Source organism: Physeter macrocephalus, chromosome 20 (assembly GCF_002837175.3).
Source record: "Physeter macrocephalus isolate SW-GA chromosome 20, ASM283717v5, whole genome shotgun sequence".
Classification (NCBI taxonomy): Eukaryota; Metazoa; Chordata; class Mammalia; order Artiodactyla; family Physeteridae; genus Physeter; species Physeter macrocephalus.
This window is the reverse complement of record NC_041233.1, coordinates 50388024-50415522: the sequence shown is the minus strand read 5'-3', so window position 1 is coordinate 50415522 and position 27499 is coordinate 50388024. Positions and strand designations below refer to the sequence as shown.

Sequence of the window (27499 nt, the reverse complement as noted above, 5' to 3'; positions counted from 1 at the left end):
CCGCGGCACGTGGGACCTTCCCGGACCGGGGCACGAACCCGCGTCCCCTGCATCGGCAGGCGGACTGTCAACCACTGCGCCACCAGGGAAGCCCAACAGCTGCAATTTTTGACGCTTCTTCCTTAATATCAATCCAGTTGTTTCTGTGCTGTACATACCTTTACACAAAAATGATACTATAAACTTGTCTAGACCTGGTAACCTGCAGTTGCTTATTCTATTGAAAAAGTCACAGCTCAGGGTATATTTTTTGGAATGCTTCACTCTGTGCTTCAACTCCTAATAAAGCATGTGTTGTCCGGGAAAATAATTTTAACCATAGAAATTCCCACATTTGTTTCAGGTCGATCTTCTCTCTTTCCCTTTGAAGATGCCTTTCTGGACGACAGTCACGGTGATCAGTCCTTGTCATCCGGCTTAAGTTCTCCCACTCGCTGTCAAAATGGGGAGCGAGTAGAACGCTACTCTAGAAAGGTGTTTGTTGGAGGCCTTCCTCCTGATATCGATGAAGGTACAATGCACTCACTTTATAATGACTTTTTAAAGGCCAGGTTTGTTATTTGTGTGATTTGACCCTACCTCTCCTCTTGAAGGCAGCTTCAGTACATTCATATCTTGGTGTCAGAGATGAGGATATTTGATAGATGGGGAAGTGAGAGATTGTGCACTTTAGGTCTGCTCTTCATGCATAGCAGTCTTTAAACAACTTCCCATTTCCTAGTTATTAGTTTGGGGATACATTTTAAATAATAATGAGAGCTAATATGTATGAAACTCGTACCACAAGCCCATTGTTGTGCCAGGTGCTTTACATTATCTTGTTTAATCTCCATAGCTACCCTGTAAGGCATCTCCTACCAGCTCTGTTTTGTGGGTGAGGAAACTAAGGATCAGAGAGAAACAGCTTATCCAGGGTTATGCAGCTAATGGTGCAGCTGGAATCAAAATCAGTCTGATTCCAGAGCTTTTGCTCCTATCCATCACACCATACCATCTCATATTTTAATGTAGATACCTATTAATGAAAAACCCCCTTTTGCCTTTAAAAGAATGAAGACTTATTGGAATATTTCCTAATAAAATTTTTGAGATACTGCCAATCCAAAAGTGAGTTTCACTTATGCCTAAAGCCAGCCAACATATAGTAGGTTGTCAATAACTATTTGTTGAATGGACAAATGACATAGAATTGTGACAAAGTTACCTCAAGGGAAATAACAGTGGCTCTAATTCTAGTAGGCTTTGGATCTGCTATAAAAACATTGTTAAAGCAGAATTGTTTTGCCAGTATTATTTAAGCTATGATATTTCTCTAATTTATCATGATTTTCTTTTTTTCATAATGAGAGAAGAATAGTCTCTAAAAATAGTTTTACTTTAGGCTTACTGCTTTAAAGTTGTACATTTTCCTCTAAACTATTCTTGTACTAGTGTTAATCTCATCCATGGATTGGATTTTCTTTAAGACCAAGTTTTTGATCATGGCTGAGAGAGTGGCAACTTAAACCTGATTAGGAGCTTAGTTATAACCTTCTGCTTTGAGTCAAAAGTCAGAAGGAAAAGATAAATTTGTTAAGCCATAACTTTTGAAACATTTTCTTTATAGGCTGTGTAGTAGGTATGTATGAGAGAAAGAGACCATTGGCTTTAGCTTTTTCTTATCCCTAAATAGAATTACCTACTTATTGTCCCTAGAGACCATTGACTTTAGCTTTTTCTTATCCCTAAATAGAATTACCTACTTATTGTCCCTACTCCTCAACAAAGGAATAATATTTCTAAAACAATATTAATAATAATCTAAGATTAATAATCTTAGAGATTATTTCACCACACAAGTGGAAGTGTATTTTAAATATTTTGTGTACTTTTGCCTCTTTTTTTTGAAAACAGAGAACATTCCTATTTTTAGAATCTCCTTTTTACTTGACAGAGAGGTCACCTTAGCTAATGTCAGATTTTTTTCCTTCTAAATTCTTTATAACAGGTTTATTGGAAGTGAAGAAGGGAAGTGAATTATAGTTAGAAACATATTCTCTATTGTTGAAATACAATGGTATTTCACTTAGTAAGTTTGACTTCTGTAAAAATGCTTTAGAATATAGCTCTCAAAACATTTTAAAATAGGACTTCCCTGGTGGCGCAGTGGTTGAGAGTCCGCCTGCCAATGCAGGGGACACGGGTTCGAGCCCTGGTCCGGGAAGATCCCACATGCCGCGGAGCAACTAAGCTCGTGCGCCACAATTACTGAGCCCGCATGCTACAACTACTGAAGCCCATGTGCCCTAGAGCCCGTGCCACACAACAAGAGGAGCCACTGCAATGGGAAGCCTGTGCACCGCTATGAAGAGTAACCCCCACTCACCGCAACTAGAGAAAGCCCGCGTGCAGCAACAAAGACCCAACGCAGCCAAAAATAAAATAAATAAATTTTAAAAAAGAAAAAAAAATTTAAAAATAAAAAGACATGTTTTATGCTATTCTGTTTGCAGTATTATTTTCTATTCTGCTAAGAGTCCTTCTTTGTTTTGTAGATGAGATCACTGCCAGCTTTCGCAGGTTTGGACCTCTCGTCGTAGACTGGCCTCACAAAGCTGAAAGCAAGTCGTATTTTCCTCCTAAAGGTAATGCGCTTAAAATGTCTGCACTGGCTGCCTATCGGAGAGCTAATGTGATAATTCAATAAAAGGCAGCTTTTTAACTCTGAAAATAGCTGTTGACTTTTTCCCCCCAGTTAAGAGAACATTTTAATGTTGATCATCTTTTTTATATTTTACTGTTTCCAGTTGGAGACTATTCTCCCAGGAGCACACGATTGTTTCGTGGCATCTACTTTTATTGACAGTGAGGTCCTGTGTTTATTGTGAACAAGCCTTGGCTAACTTTTCATTAACTGAGAGAAGAGATCTAGGGTTTTGAGGAATGTCAGCAATGGAAAAGAAAAGATTGTTTTGAGTCAAATTTTATTAGTAGCCCATAGCCCTATGGTTTTATCGATCTTATAAACCCCAAGCTTGGAAAAGCTAGTGACTGAAAAATGACATTATATAAAATTACTTTTATCCATGTCTGTATCTTAAATGACTTACCCTTTTAACAGGTAGAGGGCACACTAACAAAGGACTCTTTACATGACCTTGCTTCCCTTATTTTTGATAGGCTTTTTTGTTAGTTTATGAGGGCATGAAAATATATCACTTTGTTTATAGTTTGTCATTTCTGTGGAATCTAGGGAACTTTTCTGGTGATATTAATTCTACGTATGTTCCTAGATTTATATTGAAGAGTGTTTTGAGTTAAAGAGAAAGTTTTCTTCTTGTGTTATGTTCTGTATGTTTCAAGGATGTCCTTCATCTCTAAGGAATTGGGTTTTGATGTGTATTATTGTGTAACAGTACTCACCACAAGAAGATGGAGTCAAAATATTTGTCCTTCCTGGGCCTTGTTTAGGAATCAAATTATAGCTTAACCTAGGAAAAGCAGGAGCTTCCTTTTATGTCTGGTTTATTAGATTTGTGACCTGTACTTCTCCCCACTCTCTTTACGGCCTATGAAAAATAATATAAGGCTGTTTGTTTGCTTTTAACATTCTTTTGTTAATCTTCTCCAATAATTTTTAAAATTAAAATTAAGTTTTACGTTAGTCAAAAAAGATAAAGATCATCATGCTGATTATTTCAGTGAAGGAATGTATTCACTTTGTGGTGCATGTATAACACTAAAGAAACATGTTTAAAACATGTTTTTAAGAATGCTAATGGTTTGTTGAATCAGAATAGTGGTATTTCAGTGAGTGAATGAGTTCACCACCCTGTGCTGCATGTAATACACTCTGTAAAGTCACATGTATAACAAGATGTCCCTGAGAGTACTAGCTGCACGTGTGAATGAAGGCAGTGTTATTTCAGTGAAAGAATGTATTCACCACACTGTGGTGCATGTAACACACTCTGTAAAATGACATGTATAAAAGATATTTCTAAGAGTACTAGTTGAAAAAAAAATCATTCTGAGAAGGTTATAAAAATGATTCTGGGATATAAAAGGTGTCAGGTGATCATTGTAAAAAATAAAAATGAAGATAAGCACATCTGTGGTCATGTCCAAAGAAAATTATCCCAAATCTACCTCTGTCAGAGATAATCACTGTATACATTTTATTAAATATTCTTCTTATATCTCTTTATGAATATATACATTTATATGAAATTAAAAATTTTACATAAATGGGATCACACTATATATGCTGTTTAATAACCTGCATTTTCCCTCCAGCAATGTCAACATCTTTCTGTAAGAAACCTATATTATCCTTAATGACCTTGTTTTATTTAATCAGTCCTACTGATGGTCATTTAAGTTGCTTTCAGTTGTTTTTTCTCATGGATGATGCTTCAGTGAATATCCTTGTGCCTTCATTTTTTTTGCTTTTTTCTAATTACCTCTTAGGGTGAATTTCTAGAAGTGAGGTACATATTTATACGTACTGCCAAGCTGCCCTTAACAAAGGTCATACACATTTATGTTCCCACTAATAGTACCTGATTTGTAAAACTTTGTTTTATTGAGGGTCTGGCGATATGGCTCTTTTTCGATCTTTGCCAACCTGATGGTTAAAATAACATCTTTTTTGGCATTTTTTTCTCTTACTGGCCATTTGAATTTATTATTTTACTTTCTTACATCGACATCTCATTTCTCTCTGGAATTTATAATGGAGTAAGTCACAAAAAAGGATCCAGCTTTATTTTTCCCAGTATCATGCCAGTTGTCCCAGTAGTCATTTATTGACAATTGCATTTTTTTCCTCATTGATTTGAGTCATTAGAATTAAGTATTGGTTGGAAGGTCATCTCTTCTGTTTCCCTACACTGAATTTCAAAGACTTAGTTTTAAAAAAAGGTAAAGAATTTCATTAGTAATTTTGTTTACATGTTAGAATGATAGTTTTTTGGATATTTTGGATTAAATACAGTATATTAAAATTAACTTCTCCTGTTTCTTTTTAACTTTTTAAATGTAGATATTGGAAAATTTAAATTACATATGTGACTCATATATTTCTTGGACAGCACACCTGCAGAACACGAGTCAGCAAACTATCTTTGGCCTGTGAGCTAAGCACGGTTTTTATATTTTTAAGGGTTGTAGAAACACACACACACACACACACACACACACACACACAGAAGAATAGGTAACAGAGACTATACGTGGCCCTCAAATCCCTTTGCAAAAAGTTTATTGACTCCTGTTCTAAAATAGCCCAGAGAATTGTTCATTTAGCTTCTGAGACATCCAGTGACAAAGGAGGCAGTTTATTTCAGAGGAAGTCTATGTATTTGCAGACCTAACTAATTATTAAATTTTGTTCTTCTATTGAAGATGGTCATTGTAAAAAGTAAAAATGAAGATAAACATATATGGTCATGCAATCTTTACCCAATGGTCAATTGTGTTTGATAAAGTAAAACTGAGTCATTATTGTGACATATATTTCTCGGTACTTAAAGAACTATCAGTTTCTCTTTAAGTCTTCTCTTTTCCAAGCTACGTATTTTCACATCTCTAGTCCTACCTTATGCCTAATGGATTCTGGACCACCATTATCCTTGTTTGCCTTTTCTGTGCATATGTCATCTCTACAATATCCTACTTAAATTTGTCTCTGAGAGTTGAAGAGAGAACATTTGGGTTGGTATGAGCAGTATAGAGTTTAGCAGCTCTAGGAACTCCGTGGTTTTGGTACCACTCCTATGTAACAGCACAATAATATAGAATTGTAGAACGTTAGAGAAAGTGCCCTTATTTTATAGCTGAGGTTAAGTGTTGAGATGGACTAGGGAGAGCCAGGCCAAGAAGAGAATCTGGATCTCCTGATTCTGGTCCTCAGGCTTGCATCCTCCGAGAGCAGATTGCCTTTCTGGTGATTTTGGGGTCAAGTAGGAGAAATAATTATACTGTTGGCTCCTGTTGTGTTTTGCTCTCAGCTAAAGTCTGAAGGTAGACCTAGTTTGGAAGGACCTAAAGAAATTTGGTGTTATTCCAAGATTGAAGTAACTTTGAGAATCCATGCCCATTGCTTTGAACATTGGGAACATCTTAGTAGTTCACCCCAAACTGTTCTGTGCCTTCTTAATAATACCTCCTCATGCTGTTTCTATTTTTCCTTAAATTCCTTAGGTTTTAATTCAGGTCAGTGTTTTTTTGGTAATCCCCCTCTTGCCGATTATAGTTTTCTTAGGTCACCTCAGCTTGGCCATAAGGCACAGTTCCTTTGGCTGTATGCTTTAGGCTTATGTGTAAATAAGAGGAAAATATGAACCATCCGCTATTGAGTCCTCCTGTCTTTTTCTCAGAAAGTGTATGCCTAATGAAATAAACAGAACCATTCATGTATCCAGCAGGTATTCCTGTACAGATGTGGAGTACGGTTTGTAAAACCGTGGCCATTTCAGTGGACTGTGGGGAACTTAATATCCATGTAGAGAAACGGTGACCAAGCACGTCAGCTGTCCCCTTAAGTGTTGTTGGGCCAGCAGAGTGGGAGGTGATGGAGACTGGGGTTCTCTCCAGCACAAAGCCACTGAGGCATTTGATCAACTCTTTGAGGATACGCAGAGCCCTCTGGATCATTTGTATGTGGGCCACAAACAGGTACTTAGTGTTCTCCAGAGCACCTCTGAGAACCTGGAAGGTGAAAGAAGGCATGGAAATCAGATCGTGTCTTCATGATATGTTCTCAGACCTCCGGAACTTAGAGTCCTGTGGGGGACATTAAAAGAAGTCAAATAGTCACAATATACCACAATTATAAACTATAATAGTTCTCTAAAGGAAAAAATGGAGAGTGCAGTGACTTTAAAAGGGGGACATCGATTTAGATTGGGTATATGGAGAGAGCTTCTTTGAGAAAATAGCGATTAAGTAGACCTGAAAATTGAGGAGTTAACTAGAAAGTGTAGGGAAGCAAGTTCCAAGCAGAGGAGTACCATATGGGAAATAGTGAGTATGAAAAGGGCTTTATTACCTTTGAAGAAATGAAGGAAGTATGGTTGGAATGTTGTGAGGGTGGAGAAAATGACATGAAAGAAAGTCTTGAAAAAAAGTACGATTATTTTCCCTTCCCTGAATTGCTCTAGTCCCCCAGAGAGAGTAGATACAAAGGAGTTCGTGTGGTGTTTGTCTTTGGGGTAGAGACAGAATGGAGTTGGGTCACATAGAAATATCAGTTTAAAATACTTTCAAATAGCTATTGATAAAGCTGAAGCAAAGTCTTCCTTTGTGTTTTCTGCCTTTGGTTCTTGATGACGAAAAGAAATTCAACTCTAATCACAATATTGAGGAAGTTTCCTGAGATTGCATTCTCATGCTTTTTACTTCTGGAATAGTAGAGTTGGAGTTGTGAATCCTGGAGAGGGAGGTTCTCCCAAATGTTAGTGCATGAACCAAATCCTGCATTCATACAAAATACTAATCAACATCACTATGTTTATAGTAGGTTGGGTGCAGGTAATTTGAAGATAGTTATTGCAAGAGGATGGTGAGAGAACAAATAAATGCAGACAGAGGGCCTGGGTCCTGGTGCAAATGATTATGCATCAATCCATCTAATATTTGTTGCACATCAGGCTGTGAAAGAGTCTATACTATATGGCCTTGTGGGGGATCTGGAGAAGACACCATTCTTGTTTTTGAGAAGGCCACAGTTTTCCAGAGGAGACATGAGAACACAGCGGTGAAATATAAAGTAATGGTAAAGAGCATGGATTCTGGAACTAGACTTGCTGGGCTACTCCATTTATTAACTGTATGGTCTTAGACATGCTATTTAGCCTTTCTGTTCCTTAGTTTCATCACTTGTAAAAGAGGGATAATATGAGTACCTACTTCATAAGTTGTGTGATGAGGATTAAAATTGGTAAATCCATGTGGAGTGCTTAAAATAGTCCCTGCATACAGGTTTTATGAGTGATGTTGTTATTTTCATTAAAATACAGATCAACTTATGTTTAATGACAAGTGAGTAAAAAATATTCTAGGCATCTAGAGGAAGAATAGATTACTGTGGGCTGTGTAAGACCTTGGTCTTAAAAGCTAGGCAGGAAAAGAAGAGGCAGAATAATGATAATTATTCTGGGGCTAGAATAATGGTAATTAGGATGGCTAACATTTACTAAGGGCTTGTGAGCTCGGCAGTGGGTTACTATTTTCTAAGCTTAATCTAATTTAATCTTCTTTAATCTTCCTAACTCCACAAGGTAGGCACCCTTATTATTACCATTTTAAAGAGTAAGAAGCAGGTGTAGAAGAGAGTAATTTGTCTCTGGCCATGTGTTAAATGATGCGACTAGGATTTGAGCCTAAACAGGCTAACCCTCAGAGTCCCAAGGTTCTTAGATATTGCACTATACTGTTGTCATTCGGGAATAAAAATGGCCTAGAGGTAGGTGTATTCAAGGCGGGGTTATTTGGTAGCCTCACTGCCAGGCTTAGGACTTGGGTCCAATAACCAGTGATCAAGAGTACAAGCTCTGGAGTCAGCTGCCTGGGTTGAATTCCTGTTCCACTACTTGCCATTGCTGTATCTTTGGGCTGATTATTAATCTTCCTAAATCTCTCTCTGTCTCTCTCTGTCTCTCTCTGTCTCTCTCTTTTTTTTTTTTTTAATTTTTAAAAATTTATTTATTTTTATTTTTGGCTGCCTTGGGCCCTTGTTGCTGCATGCAGGCTTTCTCTAGTTGCGGCGAGTGGGGGCTACACTTCATTGCGGTTCGCGGGCTTCTCATTGGGTGGCTTCTCTTGTTGCAGAGCACGGGCTCTAGGCGTGCGGGCTTCGGTAGTTGTGACACTCGAGCTCAGTAGTTGTGGCTCGTGGGCTCTAGAGTGCAGGCTCAGTAGTTGCGGTGCACGGGCTTAGTTGCTCCGCGGCATGTGAGATCTTCCCGGACCAGGGCTTGAACCCGTGTCCCCTGCACTGGCAGGCGGATTCCTAACCACTGTGCCACCAGGGAAGTCCTGTCTCTTTTTTTTTTTAATCTACAAAGTGGAAACAATAATACCACTTCTGAGTTTATGAGGATTAAATGAGACAGTGCACATAGGCTACTTTCTTAGAGCCCAGATATCATTCAAGACTTTTTTTTTTCTTTTTTTTTTTTTTTAAGCAAGGGAGAGGTTAGGTTTAGTATTTGGTTTTGGTTTTTTAGCCAGGGTCAGCAAAACCGTTTAGGTATTTTCTGTAATCAAGCTCATAAGAAGTAATAAGGACCATGAACTCCTAAGATAGTAGCATTGAGGTATTTCTAGAATGAAGGGAGAAAGGAACCAGTGGTCTTACTGATAGAGTAGATCATGATGGTGATAGATTTGATGGCAGGGTTGTGCTAAAATTCCTTCCACTGAATGGGGGAATCGTGACACTCTTGAATGTGAGGGAGTCAGCAGAGGGAAAACCAGTTTGGTGTAGTGTTGAAATGTTTGAAGATCTGTAGAGTTTGGTATGTCCTCACATTTTATCTGAGAGGAGATCCCTAATGGGCAGTTGGAATTGTGGCTAGGGAGTTTCGGAAAAGAATCTGGAGCTGGAGGTACACATCTCTTGCGAGTCATCTTTATAGCGCGGAGGGAAAAGAAAATGAAAAGCCATTAATAAGTAAGTTTTGTCAGGAACCAGAAAGAACAAGAGGACATGGCAGTGGAGACGCAGGTGAGTGAAGGACTGGGGGTGTGTCTGTGGCTATGGAGGCGCAAGGAAAGAAGCTTCAAGAAAGAATAGTCAGCACCATCAGATATCACAGCGTTATTGAGAAGTCCTTCATGGAATAGAGATGCATGTGGCCCTCTTGTCAAGTACATGATCGTAGTAATTTCTATTGTTATTCTAATTCTAGGCCTTAATATTTTAATGAAGTAGTGGAAGCAGAACAAAGCATTCTGGCCGCAGTGAACAAGTGTTATTTTATAAGCAGTAAGAATAATCCTGCCTCCCTAGTGGAGCCAACCATCATCAGTTTTGTTTCCCTCCAGTCTTTATTCATATATATCTTTTTTTGTGGGAGTGTAGTAATAGCAGAGATACAGTTTTCCATTCTCCTTCCTCCCAAATTTCTGCTTAATTTTCATATTTTTTAAGTGGCTGCCTAACCTACTGCTGCACCATAATTTACTTGCTTGTTGGTCATGTAGGCTATTATAAATAATGATTCTGTTAATATATCTTTTTGTGTGTGGTTTTTCTTTCATAGTATTTTCTTTAGGATAAATTTGCAGCAGAAGCTTAACCAGAGTTAAAAGAAATGAAAATCTTAATGACTCCGGATTTGATATCACATGGCTTCCCAAAGCAATTTTCTTTATGAAGTTTATGCTAATTTAGACATCTGCAGCACATTTTCCAAGTCAGATAAATGGTACATTACAGTTGTGGACTTACCTCTTTGCCTACGTGTTTGGAATATAATGGACCCCTGCAGGAACCAGGAACCACATTGATATGAATCTTGTACATTGAAACCTTTTCCTCTTGGGTCTCATCGGTCAAGTCCTGGGTGTTCTTTGACATCATCTTCTGTCATTCTCTGCCTTACCTTCTCTGGCCACACTGACTCCTTTGCTAGTCCTTGAGGTAAACTAAGGCTTCTCAGGGGCTTAGTACTTCCTTTTGTCTAAAACCATCTTCCCCCAAATTTCTGAATGGACCACTCCTCTCTTCCCTTAGACAGACCTCTGCTCAAATGACACCTTCACAGAGAGATCTTTCTTGACTTCCTCATCTCACACAGCAGCCCCTCTACCCTCTTACTCTCTGTACCTCTTACCCTCATTTTTTTTTTTTTTTTTTTTTTTTGTGGTATGCCGGCTTCCCTCTGCTGCGGCCTTTCCCGTTGCGGAGGACAGGCTCCGGACGCGCAGGCTCAGCGGCCATGGCTCACGGGCCCAGCCGCTCCGCGGCATGTGGGATCCTCCCAGACCGGGGCGCGAACCCAGTTCCCCTGCATCGGCAGGCGGACGCGCAACCGCTGCGCCACTAGGGAAGCCCTTACCCTCATTTTATTTTTCCTCAAAGTACCTATTTTATCACAACCTGAAAAAAATTATATGTTTTTCTGCTTTCCAGATTGGAATGTAAGTTTTATGAGAACAGGGTTTTTTATGTTTTGTTCACTGCTCTATACTCAGAACCTTGCATACCTGCATCAACAGCTAGCCCTCAGATGTTTGTTAAATGGATGAATTTTATCTTTGCAAATGATGAGCTCATTATTTGTAGAGTCCATCAAATTTTAGAGCTGCCCTAAAGATCGTCTCATTCTAATTCAACCTTTATTTTAACCTAAGACTCAGAGAGGTGATGTGTCTTTTCCTAGGAGCACACAGCTCTTATTTGACAGACTTGAACTGGGAAGACTAACAGTTTTTACTCTTTTACCTGGTGAATTACCAAGAAAATAATTTTTGTTTTGCTAGGGTGTATAATTTGTGGGAAAGGAAGATAGGTTTAAACTATGCAATCTGATAAATTATGCTGTCATTTACAGGGCTGGATTTTATATAAAAATTAGCAACTTAAGCTATATGACCCATGGCACACTTTCATAGCTATTTAAAAATGAAAGTGATCCTTGGCTTTTTCCTGAATTCTTCTATTCTGTTGGCCACACTGACATAGCTGGGGTATTTCCAAAGAGCTGGTTTAGGCTGAGGCTATAGGTCTGAGCTGCCCTTTAGCTATAGCTTAACAATGGGATTTTGCCTCTGGGGTGATACCACACCATTTCTGGACATGAGTGCACTGCTTTGTAGGGGAGTTCTTTGACTACAAGGATCAGAGGGTTCTCTTGTGCTACTTCAAATTAGGGAAGTAGTTATGAGTGACAAGGAAAGCCCAAAAATAGGAGCTGTGACACAACCAGGTGTCATGGAGACTGTGCTAGGGGGTGGCAGGCTGCAAGGATTTGAACAGTGGGAGGTATTAATTCTTCATTGTAATGTTCCACATTATCATGACTCAGCTCTTCTCTGCATGTGTGCGCCTCTCTGTTTGTGCTTCCAGTGGGCAAATTGTTTTCATATTTCTAGTCGGAGTCCAGAGAGAGGGAATCTGATTGGTTCAGTTCATCTTTTAACCCCTTGCTGTGACATAGGCCATCCTAATGGTAGTGGCCTTAGAATCCCTGACTGCTTAATAAAAGATAAAAAAAAGCAAATGGTTTAGTTCTGCTTCCTCCAGCATGGGACTGGGAATGTGGCAGCTAGGAAGGTAAGTTGGGCAGGGCAAACTTTTATGATGGTAGATGTGCTTAGTGTCACCTCCCTCATTGCCTCCTGGGAGAATAGCCCATGTCCAAAGTTGCTGTTACTGGAGCTACAAAAAAAAATGTCTACCTACCCTGAGCCTTCTACCCCTGCCTGGTTCTGAACCAAGCAGCTGCTCCTGATACTGCCAACAGCCTTACCTCTGAAGTGGGGCTGGGGCCAGGGAGAGGAGCTGGCATCTCCTGGGCAGTGAGCGCAGCTACACTATACCACTGTTGGCAGAGACCTCTGGGGCAAAGGCAGGGACAGCAGCCAGCTGCAGATGTTGGACAGGCGATTGGCCACATGGCTCTGAAGCTGCGTTAAGTCAATGGTGCTGGCATCCTCAGCCCATATGGAAGCCAGCTTCAACCCTAGCAATTCAGGTGCACAGCCAGGTGGATTGAACAGTAACAGTCATGCATATTTATGCGAGAGTGACCCATGCCTTGCGCTCTGATGATTCCCGCCCACCATGAGTAAAGTGTGTACTTCTAAGTGGCTGTTGCTACTGGTGATCACGTATTTCCTCTGCACTGGTCAGGCTGACTTGACTGCTAGTCCTTGTGACCAAGGTCATGCAGGCATGGAAGTTTATACAATACCAGCATGGTTTGTGAACCTGGCATAAGCCGGGCCACATGGGATTCAGATTGACTTTGAGCTGACCAGCTAAGGAGATGCTGTTTGAAGAACAGGAAAGAGGACTCTACTTGAAATGGGCAAAATAGGTCATTGTGAAGCTGCAGTGGGCTGGATTCACAGCATCTCTTTCCTTTTTCCTTCAGTTTGTCTAAATCTGGCTTTGGAAAGGAAAGTTTTCAAACTTCACATTTTTTTCCCTTGTAGCGTAACTTGGATGAAAATAAGTCAGTGTTGTTTTAGGCCCAGATTCCAAGTTTTTCCACCTTCTGAGTTATGTAAACTGATCGAGTTGGGAACCTAATGGAGTTTTAGCATGTACTTAACCTTTTGCAGTTTGTAAGCTTTTGAGTAATACTTGGCCTTTTTTTTTTTTTTTTTAAATGCAGGTCCTGGCTTATAATACTCATACTCTTTGGTGAATTGTGAATCCTATATTTTAATATTTGACTGATTGAAGTTTTTGTTCTCTGGATGGATTTTCTCATAAAAACATGGAAACTGTATTGCAGAGCAGCAAGAGTGGACTTTTTGTTCTGTTTTGTCCTGTTTTGAACAGATGGAGCAGCATTCTATTGTTGCTTTTAAAAGCTTAGCACACCCTCAGTTTAAACTGTTCTATTAAACATTTCTCTGTTTTGCATTATATTAAAGAGGAACTGTTAGAGTTAGTGTTTGATTTCAAAGCATTAATAGTTTGAGGGACTGTATAAAACGGAATGGGCAGAAGGAAAGTACAGGCCACAGGACAAAGCTGAGCAGCCACTTAAATAACATAGACATCTTGTACTGTGTCACAGCCGTACTTGTTGTGCTATCCCCAGGCAGAGGTACTGGAAAGGGGGGGATGCCTGTTTAGTTCAGAGAAGCCAAAACCACCCCCGATGAGAACTTTCTTCTGAAGAGAGTAAAATTCAGGAATTGAAATGCCAGCTGCAAATTTGGTAGGCTGAGGCAGAGAGAATGTTTCAGAAGAGGGCATAGCTTGGGGCAGGACTTGCTGACAGGAATTGGATAGGACTAAGCCTATGAGCAAATGAGACCAAGAGAGGATGTATCATTTGAAAGAGTTCAGTATGGGAAGCTGACTAAGAGGATCTGGTGAAACATTTTGAAAGCTGAGAGCAAAGACTTGGGTTGTCTTTCAAAATAGAATGGGATAGCCTTCGTCTTGAGAAGCAGAAATGGTGACGCCAAGAAAACCCATTGGCAGCAGCATTAAGAACTCATCAGAGGAGCGTTAAAGTGCAAGGAGGAGAAATTAGATTGTCAGAGTTCAGGCAATCTACAAGCAGGGCTGGACTAAAGCTTCATCTTCAGGGAAGCGTCTACTGGGTTAAAATGTAGAATTTGCCAATTGTCTGATGCTGCCTGAGGCAGAGCAACAAGCAGTGGGGCAAGAACTAGATATTTGTGGACTCAGACATGGGTGCCAGCAGTTACCAGCTAGATGACCTTGAGCAAGTTATGTAATCCCTGAACCTCAGTTTGCTCATCTGAGTTAATACTACTCATTGTTATAAAAAGGATTATGTGAGACAGTGTACATATGCACCAGCACTTAGGCTTCATAGAGGTTAAATAATATTAGTGTCCTTCCCCCTGATGAAAATACATTGTTCAGTAAAAATAAAACTGCCCAACTAGTTTGACCAGTTCCTTCCCACACCCCCAGTCTGATCTCAGTTTTCTTGGTCAGGTGCTTGTTAGAACTGACTGTGACTAGAACTGACAGATTTGGCAGACTTCACAAGGACCTCTTTATATAGAGAATGTGTGGTTACGTAAACAGAGCAGACTTTAAGCCCAAATGCCCCAGGTCACTGCCCTGGACTGCAGGACTTTACTAAAAGCACACGAAGTAGACTGCCAGTTTTCAACTCTGGGGTGGTTCTACCCATCAGACTTGTTTTCTTGTCCATTCTCACCTTCCCCCACCCCTGCCTGCCAAGCAACAAGCCCACCAAGAAACAGTCACTAGTGTAATAGAAAACACGAAACAGGCTTGAGCCAAAATGTTTGAGCCTCAGCTCTTTGTAGTAAATATAGTCAAAGAAATATGTTTGGTTCTGAATCCAAGGGGAATGTTTAGGCATCCATGGACAGTACCTGCTGAGCCATCTCTACATCTTAATTAGGCTAAATCCTTCCCTTGGATGTCCTTCTCCAATTTTTCACCTAAGATCTGGCTCCTGTGCCACCACTGACAGAAAGTCTTCCCTGATTTCTCTATCCACGTCTTCTTCACTGAAAGATCTGTCTTCCTTCTATGAAATCCAACTTTTAAAAATATGTGGGGCTTCCCTGGTGGCGCAGTGGTTGAGAGTCCGCCTGCCGATGCAGGGGACGCGGGTTCTTGCCCCATTCCGGGAAGATCCCACATGCCGCGGAGCGGCTAGGCCCATGAGCCATGGCCGCTGAGCCTGCGCGTCCAGAGCCTGTGCTCCGCAATGGGAGAGGCCACAACAGTGAGAGGCCCGCGTACCGCAAAAAAAAAAAAAAAAAGTTTAGAAAATACTTCTAAGGGTCCTGAATGCATTGTTCCTAAATTGGAGTTCTCTTTATACTTATTCTTCATGACCTTCATGTACTGGTTTATAAACTTCTTGAGAACAAGGAACAAGGACTTGCTCATGTCAGAATTCCCCTGCATTGCCTAGGGTGCATAGTAAGTGTTCAGTCAGTCTTGGAGATCAGAGGTTCTCATCCAAGAGGAGAATGAATAAGGATTCCAGTTCAGAGACTTACTGTGTTCCCCAGGCAGCAGACAAGGGGTTGATGAGCTGCTTCATCTCTTCCCACCTGGTACCCTCAATCCTATACTCTTAACTAATGCACTCTACTCACTTCCAAATAAGCCAGTCTTTGGCCCTTTGAAACCTTGGCCTGTGCTGTTTCATGGACTTGGATTGCCCTTGCTTCCTAGAAAAGCAGTTATCCTCCAGCCCAGATGTGGCCTTTACTGTATGACTTTCCCTGATGTTTGGGCACCTCTGCTCCGTTTGTCTCTCACCAGTGTTTTATAGGCTATAACCCCAACTAGCACTTTTCTTCTTGTTTCTTAGTCACTTACTTACAGGCTGAGTTTTTCCAGGGCAGGGTTCTTTCTTGACTTATTCATCTTTGTAGCTTCAGTGCCTAGTATCCTGCCTTGTACCTCCTAAACATTTTTGGTTCTATTGAATTGAATCCAAAGGCAAAGACTCCTGAGGCAAACCAGGTAAGTCCTCTGACCTGAAAGCCAAGGTCAGGGAGAATGTTTGGAACAGACTTCCTGTGCCAAAAATGTCTGAACTCATTCAGCTCTGGCTGGAGAGGTGCCCTTCAGGTCTCTCTAGGAAGGTCACAGGAAATCAGGGAGCCTGGATTCTGTGCAAGGAGTGATCTCTTTCTCTCTGTCCAGACCTTGGATCCTTCCTTCTGGGGCTGACCTCCTGTCATCAGAAACCAGTCCTCCCTTGTCAGTCACCATTTTATGAATGCAGCCATAGCTCAGGGCACAGCTCTACAAGTTGGAATTGTTTTTCCAATCTAGTTACTACTTAAAACATATAAATCACTAAGAGCATTAGTTGATTTTAAGAACTGTTAGGTCTTTCAGAAGACCACACACCTCTTTCAAGAGTAAGAGAGTATATTACCCTCTTCTCCAGAGAGACCTGTGGTTTCGATTTTTTTCCACAAATTTTTATTTTGAAAAATTTCAAAATGTACAGGAAAGTTGTAAGAATAGTACAATGAATGCCTATACTGCCTTCCTCTAGGTTCACCAGTTGTTAGCATTTTGCCACATTTGCTTTCTGTTTTTTTTTTGTCAGTGTGTGTATATTTACATACATATTTTTTGATGCATCGTTTGAGAGTAAGTTGTAGACATTAAGACCCCTCACTCCTAAATGATTCACCATATGTCTTCTGAGAACAAGAAGTATCCAGATTATTCTAGTAATGTCCTTTAGAGCTTTTTTTTTTTTTAAATCCAAGATCCAGTCAAAGTCTAGCCATACATTTAATTGTCATGTCTCTTTAGTCTCCTTTACTTTAGATACTTTCCTAGGCTTTTTGTCTTTTGTATCATTTGAAGAGTTCCTGCCAGATGTTTTATAGACTGTCACTTAATTTGGAATGATAGGTTTGTTTCCTCATAATGAGATTCAGGGGAAACACTCTTAGCAGATGACGTACTGCACCGAGAAGGACATAATATGAGAGGCACATGATGTCAGTTTGCCCTGTTGTTGGTGATGTTCAGGGCGATCATTTGGTTATGGTGCTGTCTGCCAGATTTCTGCACTGTGAAAGTACCTTTTTCTCCCTTTGCAAATACTTATTCATCTTCAAAGTGATACCTTAAGATAGCATGAGTATCTTGTGTCCCCTCCCAGATTTACCCAATGGTTTTAGCATCCATTGAAGATTCTTGCTTAAGCTGATGATTACTATGATGGTGATGTTAATTTTATTAAAGTCTAATTTAGTGATATCTGCTCTTTAACTCCCTCAAGAGCCTTCATTCTAAATATACAACTTAAAAATACACTGAGAACAGTAAGCATCTTTACTAAATATGATAATTCGATTGACCTAAATAAACTAAAACTAAACTTCTGATTATTTTGAAATTCATCATTTCAGCTCTTCTTAATATAGTTGGTTTTTTTTTTTGAGCTGAGATTATTTGGTTTTACAGCTCTTCTTACTATAGTTTTTGTGGGCTTTAGAGCAAATATATCTGCATAGACCTTAAATTGTAGGACTAAAGCACAGGTGACCACTTCATGCCAGTAAACCACTGTCAAATGATCACTGTCACAAAAGTGACAATAAATAGGCAAGTACTTATTTGCTAGTGATATTGAAAACTTTATCTCTTCATTTTTAGGTGAGACAGTATAAGTTAGTGGATAAAGCATGAGGGCTCTGGAAGCTGACCTAAATTTCAATCCCAAATTTAATCTCTAGGTTTTAATCTGAGGTATCCCTTAACCTCTCAGAGCTTCAGTTTCCTCGTCTGTAAAATGGTAATAATAACGACTGTTTACCTCATAGAATTACTGTGAGGTAAAGTGTTTATTATTGGCAAAGTGCCTCGCACATTGTAAGCACTTAGTAACTGGTGTTTGTGGCGGTGAAGTTGGTGGTGACTGTTATTTGTACTAGGGATCAAGTATTAAAAAATTATAACATTAAAAATTATGTATTTAAGAGCTCAGGAAGCTTTGTTTTTGAAAGGTAGCCAAGAACATTTTGGAGGTTGTTATACTCAATGTGTTCTGGGTAATAAGAGAAAAAAAATCTTTAATTAAATTTATCCTTCGAAAACTTGGCCAAATAAAATGGAATTATCCCAATTAAGTCCCCTCTCCCACTCCATACCTCTTCACCCCAGAGAAGTGCATTGGTCAGTTCAGCCTTGTCCAAAAATCCCTCACTGTTCTACCCTTCCTTCCCAACCTACTTGGCACCAGTGGGAAAGCAAGCGGCTTCCTGCCACCCATTCTGCCCATAACCCAAGGTGGTGATGGTGACCATGCCAGGAGTTCCTACTGCTTCCCCAGAGCCCCTGTTTCCACCTACAGACTGGCTCTGAGTTGAGGGCCTCCCATATAGCTCACCACACTTCTTAGGTACTTGGGTAAGAAGGTCACCATTTCTGAAACTTGAGTTTTATAATCCTGTTATCTCTTGGCTGGCTCAGAGGGCAAGGGAAAACAGGGAGTTTATAATTTTGGAACCATGATTTTTTTATACCTTTCAAACTAACAGAAGAACCTGCCATCATAGTGACAGTTTGAGGAGCTTGATTTATAGGTATAATAGGCTTTTATTTAAAGAATGTATGAAAATCGGCAAATAGTACCACATCGGATGATTCTCTCTCCTAATAGAACTTGCTAATGATATATGAAAGCAAATATTCAGTCGCTTTATTGATTGTTTACAGTAATATTTATTGAACCTGTCATTCAAAAAACTGTTTTCCTTTAGTATCTAGGTTACTTCCCTTTATTCACCAAATGCTTGCAAATGCAAAGTAGAAAGTATCTCATTCATCTGAACTCTAATTTTTATAATGACACCATATGCAAAACAATTTAATTTTACATTATCACAAAAATAACTGAAAATGCAGTAAAAGAAAAATGGACACTTGCACAATATCCTAGTTTTCAAAGCACCTTACATATATCATCTCACAACCTTCATCTCTGTAGGATAATCTTCATTTTACAGATAAAAGAGCCAAGACTCAGAAACTTTTTTTTTTTAATTTTTATTGGAGTAGAGTTGACTTACAATGTTGTGTTAGTTTCTGATGTACAGAAAAGTGAATCAGTTATACATATACATATATCCACTCCTTTTTACATTCTTTTCCCATGTAGGCCATTAAGACTCAGAAACTTTAACATTCAAGTCCATGATTCCACCACTTACTGGGTGATAGAACAATCACCATCAAACAAGTCACTTAATCACTCTTGAAGTTTCTTTAACTGTAAAACAGAATTTAAAATAGTGACTATCTCAGAGTGTGTGTGAAGATGAAACGAGTTAATACACATAAGGCACTTAGAAACAGTGCCTGGTGCATAGTAGATGCTCAGTAAATGTTAGCTATTAACTGTTATTACTACACAGCCAATAAGTGTTAGGACTAGGACCCAAATCCAGGCATTTTGACTCCTAGTCCAGAACTCTTTCTGTAGTACCATGTGGAATTTGCCTTTTAGTAAATCATTGATTTAATGTCCATCTCACATTGACCTTGTTATTCTTGAAGGGATCTTTTTCTACTTTGTTCACTTTGACCTCAAATTTCTGAAGATCAAAAGGGAAATGTGTTTGAAGTTTTCTTCCTTCCTGATTTTTTTTTTAATCCTCTGATTTCTGTTGTTGTCTGGGTTTGGTTGACCTTGAGATATCAGAAGGTGTTTTAGTAGGTGAACGTATCATGAAGTTGTTTTCATGGGTGTGTTGGGGTCTCTGGTGAATTTTGTTTTGGTTGAGAGGCCTGAGGTAGGAGGCAGGGTTGAAGGAAATGGTTGGACTTGAGTTATACCCCTTAGTTGTGGTGCTAAGAGAATGTTGTTGTTACTGAGAGTAGCAGCTTGCTGATCAGGGAGGAGAGATGATTTGTTGTAAAAGAGCCATTCTGAGGAAATTGGCCCATTCCCTGGGAAAGGAAAAGAAGTTATAGATGTTTTTCTTGGTAGTAATATTTGTAGCAGGCTTTTACTTGTGACTCCCAGTTGTTTTTACTCTGTCTACTGCCAGTGTCGTCATTTATGGCTGTGAGACAGGCCTGAGTGAAAAATCTGTGTGATTTTTGTGGTAGCTACTCAGCTGCTATGGGGAGACACTCTCCCTTTCCTCTGATGCCCAAGTTGAACACAGTGTGGGATTTGATGTGGAAGATTGTAAGAGGTGGGCAGCAATGTGCAGGAAAGGTGCAGCCAGCTCGGTGGCCTTGCAGAGGCAAGGAGCTAGAGAGAACTCCAGCTCACTGAGCTGCCCCCTCTCCAGGCCTTTTTGATGTGCCTGCGCATACTGTACACAGACAGGGCCTCTCCAAGAACAAGATATTCAGCATGCCTCTGAGGACCTTTGTGGAAGATTTGCACCAAGATTTAACTTGGTGAGGCAGGACATTTGAGAGGACATGCTGAGACCTCCTCTTTGTGATCTTTGCATTTTTTAACCCACTGACCTCTAATATTCTCTTTGGCAAGTGTAATTAATGTTCTCACATTAAATGAAAACAATGAACTCTTAATAGATTCGCTGGGGCTTCGTAATCGTTTGATACTATTTCGAAAAGAGAGAGGGTATGAAGAAATGATGTATTATCCTTTCTAGTTTTGCAGTTAAGTTTTATTGTTCTTGCCTGGCCATCTGCTGAATCCTTTGACCCATCTAGCCTGGGAGCAAAGCCCAGAAAACAGCTCTGGGTCCTGCCATGTAGGCAGCCTCCATCTTGTAGCTCCATACCCATTCCTGTGGGCTTGGTGCTTTCCCCTGTGTATTGGCTTCTGGTTGTTGCATTGGCCACTCCTGATGTGCTGCATAATGGTTGATCTTTTTCCTACTCTGTTTGCTTGGATGCTCTGTATAGTAGACGAGGAGTTGGGGAAAAGGATAAAGAGTACCCATTATTCACTGTCCACTGCCACTGTCATCACGTGCTGCCCAGGACTCCAGAGAGCTTTGCTTCTAGGCCAGTTGATTAGCATCTTTGTTTGATGTGTGAGAAGCTTCTGAACACGGGGGTTCTTATCCTTCTTCACCACTCACATCTTTCTGGCACACAGTGCGCCAGAGGAGAGCCTTATTGGTGATGGTTTCCTTTGAGGTCAGTAGCCGGACTGGGAGTGGAGGTGACAGCTGAGAGACTTAGCAAAGCTGAAGGGATTGTAGAGAGGTTGAACAGCTGAATACTCAGGTTTAGACTAGCTCATCATGGGCCTTTGCTCAGCTGCCATTCATGAATGCCAGTGTGGCAGCAATTGCCACAGTTGGCCCCTTGAACATCTATTGTCCTCTTTGACGTCTTTGCTGATTCTCTCAAGTCAGATTCATTCCTTGCTTGTCTGGGCTCCCATAGTACTTTTTATTTCCGTTTATCTCCCTCAGCTTTGTAGCAAGAAGTTAATTGTCTAAAAGCCTGTTTCTTCTATCATGTAAGTCTCTGGACAGCTGGAACCTGGTCTCGTTCATCTCAATTTTCCTCATAATCCACAGATTGTGTCTCGTTTGTAACAGTTGCTTGGTAAATCTTACTGAATTGAGCTGAACAAAGCTGGCTGTGTCCATGGACATCCTGCAGCTCGTGTCCACGTTCACAGATCATGTATTCAGCCATGAGACAGGAGAATATCCTTGAAGAAACAGAGCATCACCATCAGATATAACATATAAAGACACATTAGCCTATTGCTGAGCTTTTTCTTTTGACAACTTTTGTTGAGATATAATTCACAGTTCACTCATGATTTTCATCATCCCCAAAACAAACACTGTACCTATTCCCTCCACTCCCCCAGCCCTAGGCAACCACTAATCTATTTTTTGTCTCTCTAGATTTGCCTATTCTGGACATTCCATATAATATGTGGTATTTTGTGCCTGGCTTCTTTCAGTTAGCATAATGTTTTCAGGGTACATCCATGTTGCAGCATGTGTCAAGCCTAGAGCTTGGTGGAAGTTGGAGGGCAGGTGATGCTTGTTTCCTGAGCCGTTGTGGCTCAGGCCATTGGTGAGTCTGCCTGCTCTCATTAAAGATGACCAAACCTATTTAATGGAAATTCCATAGATGTGTTCTGAACTTGCTCCCCTGAGTAATTATGGAAATTAATCAAAGTAAAGTCTATGAGTACCTAATACAGTGCCTGTTAATACCCAATACCAGGTAAAGTCTATGAGTACTTAACACATGAGGGTCTCAATGACTCTTACTTCCCTGTGTCCCACTTCAAGTTCTTAGATTTTAGTAAGAATTTGCCAAAGTGAAACAATAGGTAAATTTTTAATTGGTACTTTGAGTTTAATTTACTGACTCCTCTCCCCACCCTTTTGTTTTTGTTCTCCCCAAGGCTATGCCTTTCTGCTGTTCCAGGAGGAGAGCTCAGTACAAGCTTTGATAGATGCCTGCCTAGAAGAAGACGGGAAACTGTACCTGTGCGTGTCAAGCCCCACCATCAAGGATAAACCGGTGAGTAATATGCAGCCAGCTGTTGCTTTTCCAGAGCACATATGCAGTTGGAATAGCTGATCGCCTTTTCCTTGTCATGGGAATGCTGAAACTAGGATCCTCTTACCCGGGGTGACCTTGCTATGCAGTAGTGCTTGACTGCTGTTGATGGGAAGCTAATAACAAATTACTCAATATTTTGCTTTATACCTTTGGGACCACATGTAAACAAATGTGCCCTTGTCTTTCACTTTACGGCTCTTTTATGCTAATTCCTATTCAGAAACTCTGAATTGAAGTAAATAATGCTCTTAGTGGTTTTGGCAGCTGGTTTCTGTCATTATTTCAGATCAAGGGCAAGAGTAATTTATTTATTTTTTTAAAAAAGATCATAATCATCAATGTTTATATGCCTTTGAATGCAAGGCATTGTGCTGGGTGGTACCCACAGCTGGCTAAATAGCGCCTTCTGGGCCAGGAGCTTATAATCTAAAATGGGATAGCTTCAAATAGGGCAGCGGAGGGGAAGGACAGAGAACATGGACCCAAAATCATAAATAATGTACACTTCTACAGAATTTGTGGTTAAGTTTGTGGTTTCTGAGCCAAAGAGTGTAAGCCACTAGGTAACAGAGGAAGACTGCTTCCTTTCTCCTGGCAGAGGGGCTATCAGTGGAGAAGGGGCAAGACTGTTTAGAGCAGAAGAAAAAACGTGGTTAACATGGCAGAAGTAAAGATCCTTAGGAGGTTGGGAGGGGGGTGAGTTTGTGTGTCAAGACTTGGTGCTAGGAGTGGGAAATAGAGTAAAAAATAGTGGTGTGGACTAAGGGACCAAGGCAGGTATCTGTCATGGGGCCTAAAGGATCCTCTTACACCAGAGGTGTTGGGCTTGGTTGACAGCCAGGTTTATTCTCAGAAATGTGTATGGGGAAAGAGTTGTGGTCAGATGTGAAGTTCCCAGTTTGAGTCTTGACTCTAGCATTTAAATATCTACTTGACTCTGAATAAGTCACATAATCCTCGCTGCAACTTGGCTTCCTCACCTATAAAATGAGAAGAATAATGGTTCCTCTCTGAGATGTTGAGAGGCTCAGATAAGAACAAAATGAATGTGAAAGCATTTGGTGAGGTCGGGTACTTGCACAAGTGGTGCCATTAGTTCTACATAGTGCCAGAGGATTCAGGAGAGCAGGGTTAGAGCTTATCTACCTAGTAACATCTTGAAAAGAATGGTGACATCTAGAACAGGGTTTACAATTGGTTGCAAAAAAATGATGCTGGGACTTGGCCACCCGTAAGTGGGAGATTACCGTATGTAAAGCAGAAGAGGGAGTTACTAAAGAATGGGGATCCTGAGTCATGGTACAATAATTGATGCAGAGGAAGAGGCAAGGATTTTAGCAAGTTTGAAAGTATCACTATAATTTTTCAATATCTGGGGCTATTGCCCAATTTTTATAACAACAGTTAACAGCATTGGATAGGGTAGCTATACAGGTAGCTGTATAGGAAAACAGTAGAAAATAGCAGGCTGGGAAAAAGAGTAAGGAGCCTTTGTTAACTTTCGTCTTAATTTAAACAGTGTAGAGAGGCTGTGTGTTGAGAGGGAGACATGGGGACTGACTAGAATGGGAGTGTGCAGTGTTTCCTCTGAAAAAATAATAAGAAAGCTGCAATAACTTCTAAATCTCTTTGGAGTAATATGAAATTAGACAGACTGAGCCCAGTTTGGCAGGGTCAGATGTCAGAGGAAAATGGTCAACCTCCAGAGAGTCTCTGCCACTGACACATCAGTGGGAGTGGGAGTGAGCTCAGAAGGGTTAAGGTGGGGTTGGTCATGCACTGTAGGAGAGGATTTGAAATATGTTCGTATCTGTAAAACGACAGAGGGGTAGAGGTACATACTGAGATAGTTACACCCAGAGTAGATTAAGAAGCTGTTGAATTGAGAGGAGGAGTCTGGAGGTGAGCAGATGGGGCTTGTGTACCTTGCAAGGGCCATGTCACTGGCTGTGTGGGAGGAGGTGGGTCATATGTTCCATCAGGGCAAGCTCACACCAGGGCTGGACGTCTTGTGAGAGGGGATGGGCAGTGGTGGTTGCAGGCGGAGGTGGTATGGAGGCAACACCATTACTGTTGAGTGTTTTCACTCCAAACATTTGTATTACCCTTGGCTTGAAGGACTTTTGAAATTAGTTAGTGTAATTATCTGTTTCGGAAATGTTTATAGGGAAACTAACTTTCATTGTTTGTGTTTCTACAAATTTCTGCCTTATTGCAGTTTCCATTTTCTGAGCTCAAGTGAAGCAGTTTTATTGGAGCTTGGTGAATTCTGAATGGTGGCTGCTGATCACATATTTCTTTGACCCAGGCATACTCAGAATTTCCAGCATAAACAATTTAAATAAAACTTAGGATGGGAAACATAGAAGTCCGCAAATACCTGTAATTCTAATGAACTGGATCCCATTTTGGGTTCTGGCTCTTTTGGCTCCATTTTGAAACCTTTTTCTTGGCTTCAGCTCCACATCTTCCACTCCCAGCCTCATTTGGTCACACTTCCCTACCAGGTTTCGGTACATTCCACCTCATTTTGGATGCTCCCACAGACAGTGAGAGCTGGGTTGAACCTTTGGGAGTAAATGAGGACCTGGGCAATAGCTCAAGGTAAAGTCAGCCTCTAGAGCTCATTCACCAAACCTTCTGAGCTGTGGCTCTTTCTGGCTTTTTCTACTTCTTAGCTTGGCTACCTTTCAGGATCTTAGTGCCTCATTCTGTTGTTTAGTTCTCTCCAATCCTCCCTGAATTTCTCCTTGGAAATATACACCATGTTCTAAAGTGACCTCACAGATTTTCTGTCCTTTGCCCTCTCCCTTTCCCCCAAATCAACCCCTCACTCCCTTTGTGTGGATTAGGTTAATCACATGGTTTTCCTAATACAGCGCCTGTAGAAAGTTTCCCTCTCACTTATCCTTTCTAAGATCATGTTTGTTTTTTAACTCAAATAAATCCATACTTAGTGGATTTCAGGTAGTTATGTTTTTGGTCAGTGATTACCTTTCATTAGATGACTCCACTCAGACTATTCTATATATAGGTCTGATCCTGAAAGATGGCAAAAGAAGCTGTATTTATGGCCTGATTAATTGACCCCTCAGTCTTTTTTTAATATAATTTTTATTGGTGTATAGTTGATTTACAATGTTGTATTGGTTTCAGATGTACAACAAAGTGAATCAGTTATACATATATCCACTCTTTCTTAGATTCTTTTCCCATAAAGGCCATTACAGGGTATTGAGTAGAGGACCCCTCAGTCTTAAAGAATGAAAGACAAATTGGCAAGAGTAGGAGTAATTGCGAAGCCTCTAGATCTGTGATTTTTTTTTCCCCCTCATCCAGCAAGAGGAGTTCCATAGCTCAGATGTCCCAGGCATCCCAGAGGATAGCTGTGTTCTTGTCCATGCTTCCAGTAAAGCAGGCAGCCATTGTGACAGTGGTCCCTCTTGTTAAGGGAACTCTACTTTTCGAATGTAAAAATAGGCTGAACCTGAAGGTTCAAGACAGCGGACTGATAGATGAGGAAACCTAAGAGGGTCTAACAGATTGAGGGGCTGAAAAGAGTAACCTTAAAAAGGAGGTGAGGAAGGAGATGTTATGGTTCTTAACTTCTAGAACACTTTTGGCCAGAGATGTGGGATAGCAAACACCTTGAAAAGAGTATCAGAAAAGTTTCCTAATTCTTCCTCCTTACAATTTATAGCACAATCACAATTTATAAATATTCTAAAACATGACAGATTGACTTTGCTATATATTTTAAAACTGTCTTACCAAACTGAAGTGTCTTATGTAAGGTGAATTCTTTAGGTTATTGCTCAGGTCATCCACTTAAAACTAGAAAGACAAAAATTAAAAAAAAAAATGGTGGAAAAAGAAGGAAGCTGGAAATAGAGGCTGGTTTAATCATTTAATTTTTAAATCTGTCTAATCTGTCTGTCATTCCAGTGTCTCCTACCCCCATTTATATATCAGAGGAATCTCTAGCATTTTTCATCACTTTTTTTAGTTACAAAAATAGGCCAGATCGTTTTGCCTAGGATTTAAGCTGTCTCCAGCCCACATACAGCTTTTAAAAATGCTGTGCCTTCCTTTCTTCCTTCAAACCACATTTGAGTGCCTACTATGGGCAAGGCTTTAGTATTGGTTACTGTGAATCAGAACTTATTTTGAATCAGACATAAAATCCTGTGTTCAAAAACTTAATAATATAATGAATAGATAAAACAAGTGTATAAATAGACAAATCTGTAGAGCCTGGTGCATAAGAGGTCCTCAAATATTTGTCAGATTAAGAAAAATAATGAATACAACGAGGTAAGATGTAGATTAAGCACTTGGGACAGTTTATACATACCAGGAGTGATGAAAGAAAGCTTCTTGGATGAAGTGTCATTTAAACGAGGTCATGAAGGATGAAGAGAGTTTGGAGATTGGCCAGGAGAAGTATGGAGGTGTGGGGGAATAGACATTTTGGAGAAAGGCAACAGTGTGAACACAGAAATGAGAAATTGTGTGGTATGAATGCAGAATACTTAGGATGGAACACAAATATATGAAAGGGAGTAGAGGGAAATTAAATTGGGAAAAACAGGTAGGGGCTTGTAGGGCAGTCTTGATTGATGGCCTCAGTCCTTGGGTTTGTGGTATATTTACTCAAACTCTTTCATTCCCCACCTACTACCTCCTAAGACAATAACTATAATTTTATCTTGGCTCAATCAAATCTGGTTTTGTGTCATACATATCCCACCTTGGAAGTCTTTAGCACTTCTAATCTTCTTGATTTATTTATTTGTTCCTTGGTCT

The 27499-nt window shown here is 40.2% G+C and overlaps 1 protein-coding gene across 7 annotated transcripts in view; it reads left to right on the top strand.

Annotated features, from left to right (window-relative positions):
- Positions 1–27499, top strand: part of CPEB3 (cytoplasmic polyadenylation element binding protein 3) — a 179537-nt gene that overhangs the window by 109918 nt on the left and 42120 nt on the right. For all 7 annotated transcript variants that reach the window (XM_028481099.2, XM_028481100.2, XM_028481101.2 and 4 more), the window contains exons 5-7: positions 344–511; positions 2535–2624; positions 22533–22651. In XM_028481099.2, coding sequence (XP_028336900.1) covers positions 344–511; positions 2535–2624; positions 22533–22651 — 377 coding nt within the window. The remainder of the gene's footprint in view (positions 1–343; positions 512–2534; positions 2625–22532; positions 22652–27499) is intronic.